We start from the raw sequence: 8,857 nt of genomic DNA, 5'->3' as shown, positions 1-8,857 counted from the left end.
AAATCTGAAATGGTTGGAAGGAAAATACGTTCCTGAAGAAATGAAGAAGAGTATTTTAAAAAAGAGAGAGAGAAAAAAAAGAGAGGAAAATAACAGACAATCGACTGCTGTTTTTAGCATCATATACAGTAAATGTTGGTATAGTTTTCTTGACACCACGTTTTGAATCACGCGTTATTTTAGACATATTAGCCAGGTATCAAAATCAACATTTTCTAATCAATGCACAACGTAATGTACTGGTTTTGTGCAAATAAAAAAAAAAAAAAAAATCAGTGATCTGCAATGCATACTTTTATCGATATTCAACTCCAAAGTGACCCCCCCCCCCCCCCCCCCCCCCCCCACACACACACACACACACACAATACCCCACTCGGCCGATATATTTGAGGTAGAGCAAATTGATACGGGGATATGTTGCTTTTGGTGGACTGTTTTGGAATTTCTTTGTCTAGAAAATAATTATAAAACCGTAGCTGATTATATCTCTGCAATCAGTGCACATTTTCTCCTTTTTTCTTCTTCTTTTTTACGTTAAAAAACAACAAATTCGAATCAGGAAATAGATGACGTACGGTATAGGCCTACTCGATTCCCGCTACCAAAAGTAGGCAACATTGACCTGTGACCTCTCCCAGAATTCATTGCGCTAAACCGGAAATAATCGGAACTCCGAAATGATATAATTTTCTCTGTAATTTACGACGATAGTAAGCTACGCCGCGTCGTGTAACGAAATGGCGATCGTACAAAATCAAATGAAGGTCTCATGGTAGGTATTTACGGCGATAGTAGTGCTAACATCGCTTCGTGGTACGGGCCCCAGTAATCTCGATTGAGATTCAAAACTTTCAAAAGTTTTGAATCTGAATCGAGATTAGGGTCCCAGGTGTAATTTTTTAAATGCCCAATAGCCTAACGTTCAGTTAAAACATGTTTGTGAATGTCATCCACCCCTGTGGTTATGTTGATCAGTAAGCTTCTGCTTTTGATATTAAAATAACACCAACAAAATACTGGTTCACTATGGGGTCGTGAGAGTGTGTATGCGTGTGTGCGTGTGTGTATTTTTTTCATTCGTATTTTTTTGTTTAGTTTTTATTTTATTTTGGTTTTTTATTCCCCCAAATCCCATGTTATATTTATTTACACATCTTTACCCCCCCCCCCCCCCCCCCCCCCCAAAAAAAAAAAAAAAAAAAAAAAGAAGAAAGAAAAAGGAAGTAAATTCTACCGGATGTTTATAAAAAGGAAATACTTCCTTAACGACCACGGACTTAACGTTTTTCTCTATTATTTAATTAGTTATATTTAACTTAAGTTGCTTGATTAATACAGGCATACGTTTTTCACTTAGCTGTGTTACAGCACCATTTTCAGAAAGTTAAGTTAAAACTTGAGTGAAAATTTAAATTGCTTTATTAAAATTCTGAACATGCATGAGTTAACGTATCTAGTCACTTGATTACGTCATAGACGAAATACGTCACACTGAAGAATTTTTCTTTGTAATACGGTCAATATTGTGATATAGGGTAATGAAATTAAATTTTTGGAGTAAGTCAGGACGGGACGAAGGGAGGTGGGGTAAGGATCGTCACCGTGGATGGAGGGTATTTTTGAGAAAGTTTTTTTTTCCACAACTTGTCGACTTGGCGTCAAACACGAGCACTGTTGTTCCAGATACGGTGCCGCTCCCAGGTGAATACAATGTCATGTGGATGCGAAGGGCTCCGAAGTTGTTTTGTGTGATTCCTCGGAAATTAGACCAGGATAATTCACTTATTTTGGAGGATGTCGCCCCTGTGGAAGATACTCGTACGGGCAGCTGCCAGAAGTCCGCCAGTGAGGGTAAAATAATTTTATTCTTTTTGATTATTTATTTATTTACTTATTTATTTATTTATTTATTTTTTTATTTATTTTTTTCGAATAGGAACATTAATTAAAATTGTTAGTGAACAAGTTTAAGTTAATGTTTTAGTGTTATTTATAGCCAACACGGGTCCGAAATATTGGACTCAAGTTCTCGAGAGTCAAACTGGACCCGGACTCGAGTAACCGACACCTAGATAATGAGACTAAGGAATAAAGTAAACAAGCATTATGTATCTTAATTCCAACGCTGAACATGGATGCGAAATCCTGCCATTGCATTCCATTCCACACATTCAACTTTTGTTCTCCCTCCATTTCTTATAGCCCTATATTATAATCGAAGGCAAACATATGGCAAATTGACCTTTAAACCAATTTATTATTACATGAGTGTTGTTCCTTGTACGGGTACTCAAGTCCTGTGAACGGACTCGAGTCTTGCTCGTGGAGACGCTAGTGTTATTGTCTTTATATACATGTCAGTGATGTAGCCAGAGGAAGGGGGCCACGGGGCCCCCAATGATACATACATACATACATACATACAAACAAAAATAGATACATACATACGTAGCTGACACATTCTACGAGGTAAAATTACGAATATATTAATTTATTAATCGGCAATTTTGTAAGCTTGGCGGGTCTAGTTTTTCTCTGTACTTCATGTTTTAGACAAGCTTTCTTAGGGGAAGCCACTGTCGACGGGAAGCATCTGTTGACTGGAAGCCTCAATTGACGTGAATCCTCTGTTGACGGGAAGTCTCTGTTGACGGAAAGCCCTGTTGACGAAAAGCCTCTGTTGACGGGAAGTCCCTGTTGACGGGAATCTCCTGTTGACGGCAAGCCCCTGTTGAAGGAAAACCGTGTTGACGGGAAGCCCTGTAGATGGGAAACCTCTGTTGACGGCAATCCCCTGTTGACGGAAAGCCGTGTTGACGGGAAGCCCTGCAGACGCGAAACCTCTATTGACGGGAAGCCCCTGTTGACGGGAAGCCTTGTTGACGGAAAGTCCCTGTTGACGGAAAGCCCTATTGACGATAAGCCTCTGTTGACGGAAAGCCCTGTTGATGGAAACTCTATTGGAAAGCCTCTGTTGACGGACGGGAAGCCCCTATTGACGGGAAGCCTCTGTTGACGGGAAGTCTCTGTTAACAGGACGCCTCTGTTGACGGAAAGCCCCTGTTGACGGAAAAAGCCCCTGTTGACGGAAAGCCTCTGTTGACGGAAAGTCCACTGTCGTCGAGAAAGCCCGTGTTAACGCGAAGCCTCTATTGTTGGGAATCCCCTGTTGAAAGCCCCTGTTGACGGGAAGCCTCTGTAGACGGGAAGCCTCAATTGACATGAAACCGTTGACTGGAAGTATCTCTTGACATGGAAAGCCTATTGACGGGAAGCCCCTTGACGGAAAGCCTCTGTTGACGGAAAGCCCCTGTTGACGAAAAGCCCGTGTTGACGGGAAGCCCTATGACGGGAAGAGAAGCCTGTATTGACGGAAGCCTCTGTTGAAACTGACGCCTCTGTTGACGGCAAGCGCCTGTTGAAAGAAAAGCCCGTGTTGACGGGAAGCCCCTGTAGACGCGAAGCCCTTTATTGACAGGAAGTCCCTGTTGACGGAAGCCTCTGTTGAGCCTCTGTTGACGGGAAGTTCCTGTTGACGGGAAGCCCCCATTGAGGGGAAGCCCCTGTTGAGTTGACGGAAGTCCCTGTTGACGGAAAGTTTATTTTTTAAATATTAAGGCAGCACGGGAATCTACAAAAATGTACACTTAAAGCAGTCAGACGGATTTGCCCACTCGCACGTCAGCCGTGTTGACCCTCCCTCTGTTCCTTCCTCATCCCAAGTTCCCTCTCTCTCCGTGTTGACGGGAAGCCCTGTAGACGCGAAGCCCTGTAGACGCGAAGCCTTTATTGACAGGAAGTCCCTGTTGACGGAAAGCCTCTGTTGACGGGAAGTTCCTGTTGACGGGAAGCCCCCGTTGAGGGGAAGCTCCTGTTGACGGAAATCCACTGTTGACGGGAAGCACCTGTTCTATCAACCAGTTTGTAAATGTCTATTTTGGCATCTATGTTCAGCGCTGAAATTAAGATGCAGAATGGTATTTAACTGTATTTCTTAATCTGATCATCATCTAGTGTAAGTGTCAGGTACTCGGATCCGGGTCGAGTTCGACCCTCGAGTACTCGAGTCCAATATTTTGGACTCGTGGAGGCCTTACTAACGGTACCACTTAAAGCAGATGATTTATTAATCGACTATCGCTCTCCCCTCTCTCCTTCCTCATCTAGTCTTCTCTCCTCGTTACATTTTCTCATTAGTCCGTCTCTCTCTCTCTCTCTCTCTCTCTCTCTCTCTCTCTCTCTCTCTCTCTCTCTCTCTCTCTCTCTCTCTCTCTCTGCTGACCTAAATGCATTACACATACACTCGCCAGCTGTTAGTCATGAAAGTAAAGTTTGTTTGATTTAACGACGCCACTGGAGCACATTGATTTTTTTATCTTATCATCGGCTATTGGATGTCAAACATATGGTCATTCTGACACTGTTTTTTTTTTAGAGGAAACCCGCTGTCGCCACATAGGCTACTCTTTTTACGACAGGCAGCAAGCGATCTTTTATTTGCGCTTCCCACAGGCAGGATAACACAAACCATGGCCTTTGTTGAACCAGTTATGGATCACTGGTCGGTGCAGGTGGTTTACACCTACCCATTGAGCCTTGCGGAACACTCACTTAGGGTTTGGAGTCGGTATCTGGATTAAAAATACCATGCCTCGACTGGGATCCGAACCCAGTACCTACCAGCCTGTAGACCGATGACCTAACCACAACGCCAACGAGGCCGGTAGCCATGAAAGAAACGAAATTCGTTTTGTTTTTCTAATGTTGTTTTGTAATCTTTTCTTATATGAAAACTTCATTATAGACTTCATCATATTTCACCTAATAATAAAGCAGTAACTTATCAATCGTATCATACACATTCAGAAATTTAAACATACATACTGCACAAATATGTGTATTTTTTATTAGAAAAATCTATGTGAAACATTTAAATAGTTACAAAATATAAAGCAACATTTTACTTCACTCAAAGGAGTAGATTACAACAGTGAAAACAATATTGTTGTAACTTCAAAACTTCTCGGCAAACACTGATTTTCCCATTTGAAAAATGAAAGACATTCCCTGAAAGGGGCGGACTTAACATTAGAAATGCCAATTCCCCTGGAAGGAAGCAGCGGATTAATTCAATATGTTGAAACTTTTATGTAGATAGGCAGTAGAAACTTAATATAGAATTTCAAGAGTTTTTACACGTGAATTTTATAAAAACTGACATACAATCCGAAATTCATGATAGAAGCCAATACCCATAACCTATACACTTAATTTTTAACACAATCAATCTCCCTGGTCGGTTTCCTCTCAATATCTGTGTGATCCTTAGCCATATATCTGACGCCATATAACCGTAAATAAAATGTGTCAAGTGCGTCGTTAAATAAAACATTTCCTTCCTTCTTACAAAATGAGAAACCAGACGGCACAAAAATAGCTTTAATACAAAAACAACAAAATTCGCGATTGAGGCCAATACACATAATCCAGCCCTCGAAATTCGCGGCGGCAATCGGCAATGCCGTTGCAAAAGCTATCGCAAACATGATTTGCGACAGCATTTCATTGTCGTCGCAACTCTGAGAGTGATGAAAAGTCTGTAGGCATTTTTCTCAGAACTCTGTCCAATTACAGATCCCAGAATAAAGCATTTATAATCTAGTGTGGACCAATGTTTTCTCAATTAATATAAATCGGAAGTAAGGAAATGTTTTATTTAACGACGCACTCAACACATTTTATTTACGGTTATATGGTGTCAGACATATGGTTAAGGACCACACAGATATTGAGAGAGGAAACCCACTGTCGCCACTTCATAGGCTACTCTTTTCGATTAGCAGCAAGGGATCTTTTATATGCACCATCCCACTCACAGGATAGTACATACCACAGCCTTTGTTACACCAGTCGTGGAGCACTGGCTAGAACGAGAAATAGCCCAATGGGTCCACTGGCGGGGATCGATTTTAGACCGACCGCGCACCAAGTGAACGCTTTACCACTAAGTATTCCAGTATAGAAGCTTACCAAAGTAAAGTTAAGATGTCATGTTTTAGCATATTATTACTGCAGTGAATCATATATGAATAATTTTAACAGCATTAATCTTTTCTTTAAAATAATCCCACCAAAAACAATAGGTTCCAGCCTTGGCTTGGGAACCTAATAATAACAATATGAATGCAAAGAAAAGACGACACACAACATTTGTGTTCCTGATCGTTAAATTGCTAGTCATTATTTGAATCCAACTAGAATTGTAAACTTTGTTAATGAAATGTAATCATTGTTTGGGTCCAGCTCAAACTGCTAATGTAAACTGGACTAGTTTGGTGTTAGACTCGAACTGTGCTGTAATGTATGCATTTTGTATTTCAGGTGATCAGACCCTTCGCCGTCATTCGTCACTTTTGGATCTAGTGCAGTCCTGGGATATCTCCCGGCCAACACAAAATTTCGGTTGTCCCAGCATGGAGTTCGTTTACTCCCTGCAGGAGTGTCTCAGGTATGTTGCGGACAAGAATCTCATATGAATATAGATGGACAGAAGACTGACACAGAACAGAGTTGCCAAGCCCAAGCCAATGGTCAGCTGGACAGCTGAGTATAGAAGAGGGGAGACTGATAGAGTGCTTAATATATCTTCAGCACAACACGAGGTCAACGATCAGGTCAGGTACTGATGGCATCTGTTTTCGACTGATCCTGGAGGAAGCATGTATAGAAGGAGGAAGCACCTTTGACGCTATTAACAGTAAATACGTGCACAACATCTGCAATGACTCTGAAGATAAAAGGTGGACATAGCTGTTCAACGGTAGAGCCTAAAGACATTTTTACCAATATAATTCCCATACACGACAAATTGTGGACCTAACTGAGATTTGAAATCTACTGGAATCAAGATATTCAATCTGATAACAGTTAGATGCCTACCTCATAGAAGTCACAATGGAGACAAGTTTAAACAATGGACAAATTAAACACAATAATGAGGAATCTGGATTTAGCTTGATGATAAAATGTCTATGCAATGTGATCAGTCGCAGGATGGATTCCCCTTATGGACTCATTGGGCTTTTTCTGGGTACAGCTGGTGCATCAACAAAGGATTATTAAACTATGCAGTGTGTGTTGTCCTGTCATGAACTGTACAGATTTCTGGCAGTTCAAGCTTCTCAAAGAAATTATCAGACTTCATCTGAAATGAACTGAACGCCAATGAACAGAACTGAACGGGCGTGGGATGGACGTACCTGATCCTCTTTTGGATGTAGGCACGCTAATTAAGTAAAAGAAAGAAAGAACTGAACTTCAACAGTGTTCATTTATATTTAGTGCAGCACAAGGTTTACGAAGAGTCAGTTTACATCCAATGAAATCGTTCACAAAAAGAATAAAATTATCAGATTGAACTGAACCCCAGTGAACAGGACGGAACTGAACGGAACGTGTGCTTCAACAGTGTTCCTCTATATTTAGTGTAGCACAGGAAGTGCAAGACTATCTTCTAGTGGAAACATTTTTTGTGCTGTCTGCTGGTAGTGAAGCCACTATAGGATGTATACATTATAAGAGATTATTAAACGTTCTTACAAATGTGTTGTCAGAAACCTGTGGTCTTTGTGCAATTGTTCTGCGTTGGATTTCAAAGAAGGAGAAAACTGTTACACAGCATAACATAATGGAATTCATGAACGCATCTGAACTCAAATGAACCGGTGCTGGCATAGCAAGCATATGTATTTTAGAATAACAAGTAGTGCAAGAGGGGGCCATCCAATAGAAACATTTTAAATACTAGTTGTTAATCAGACATCATATAATATTAACTAATATTTTCCATAGGACTCTTATAGAAATGATATATGACAGCGGTAGAACATATTTGTTTTACCAATACCATCCACGCATAAAATAAACTATAAACGTATCCACCATACACAACACCTATGCCATTTATCACTGGCGTAGGAAGCGGGGTGGTAGGGGTGTGGGTAGTGGCGGTTGGGTAGCAGCAGCGATGGTTTATATACATTTATTTATTCATCTGCTACCCCCTCTTTTAGCACCTTCCTACGCCTCTGATTATAATGATCATCATCTTCTTTTCTTCTTCATGTTATTATTTTTTGTAGTAGTGTAGTACTAGTATTGTTTATTATTATTATGGTATCGGTGGTTATCATAATTAATATTATTATTTTAAATCTGCAGCTACTATTCATTCAGTTCTGGAAGAGTCCTAAAGTAAACTTCATATCCTTATTAGCTGATATAAACCCAAGCATTTACATGTGCAGTCATATTTGACAATGCAACGATAAATATGTTACAGTTTTGAGCTTTGTGAATTAAATGTATTTTCCATTAGCATTTGTGTTTGTTTGTATTTTGTTGGGGAGGCTGGTGCTATATGTGTGTTATATGGTGTTTTTTCCCTCCCTCCCTCCTCTCTCTCTCTCTCTCTCTCTCCTCCTCTCCTCTCCTCCTCTCTCTCCTCTCTCTCCGGCCTCTCCTCCTCCTCTCCTTCTCTCTCTCCTCCTCTCTCTCTCTCTCTCTCTCTCTCTCTCTCTCTCTCTCTCTCTCTCTCGCTGTGTGTGTGTGTTTTATGTTGCTGCTGTAGTTGTCATCATATACCGGCCTCGGTGGCGTCGTGGTTAGGCCATCGGTCTACAGGCTGGTAGGTACTGGGTCCGGATCCCAGTCGAGGTATGGGATTTTTAATCCAGATATCGACTCCAAACCCTGAGAGTGCTTCGCAAGGCTCAGTGGATAGGTGTAAACCACTTGCACCGACCAGTGATCCATAACTGGTTCAACAAAGGCCATGGTTTGTGCTATCCTGCCT

General features: G+C 41.1%; 1 protein-coding gene across 2 annotated transcripts; it reads left to right on the top strand.

Annotated features, from left to right (window-relative positions):
• Positions 1 to 515: 515 nt before the first annotated feature.
• LOC121370860 lies at positions 516 to 8,373 on the top strand. Of its 2 annotated transcripts, XR_005957734.1 has the most exons (3): positions 516 to 775; positions 1,687 to 1,854; positions 6,385 to 8,373. XR_005957734.1 is itself a non-coding variant. In XM_041496368.1 (2 exons), exons 1-2 carry the CDS (start codon positions 1,542 to 1,544, stop codon positions 6,537 to 6,539), a joined length of 468 nt encoding a protein of 155 aa, XP_041352302.1. In that variant the 5' UTR covers positions 1,184 to 1,541; the 3' UTR covers positions 6,540 to 8,373. The 2 variants fall into 2 exon arrangements, 1 of the variants encoding a protein (XP_041352302.1); XM_041496368.1 differs by lacking the exon at positions 516 to 775 and having other exon boundaries at positions 1,184 to 1,854.
• Positions 8,374 to 8,857: the final 484 nt, after the last annotated feature.

This window comes from Gigantopelta aegis, chromosome 4, assembly GCF_016097555.1.
Source record: "Gigantopelta aegis isolate Gae_Host chromosome 4, Gae_host_genome, whole genome shotgun sequence".
In the NCBI taxonomy this organism is placed as follows: domain Eukaryota; kingdom Metazoa; phylum Mollusca; class Gastropoda; order Neomphalida; family Peltospiridae; genus Gigantopelta; species Gigantopelta aegis.
The sequence above is the reverse complement of the archived record's forward strand: the minus strand, read 5'-3'. Positions and strand labels throughout refer to the sequence as shown.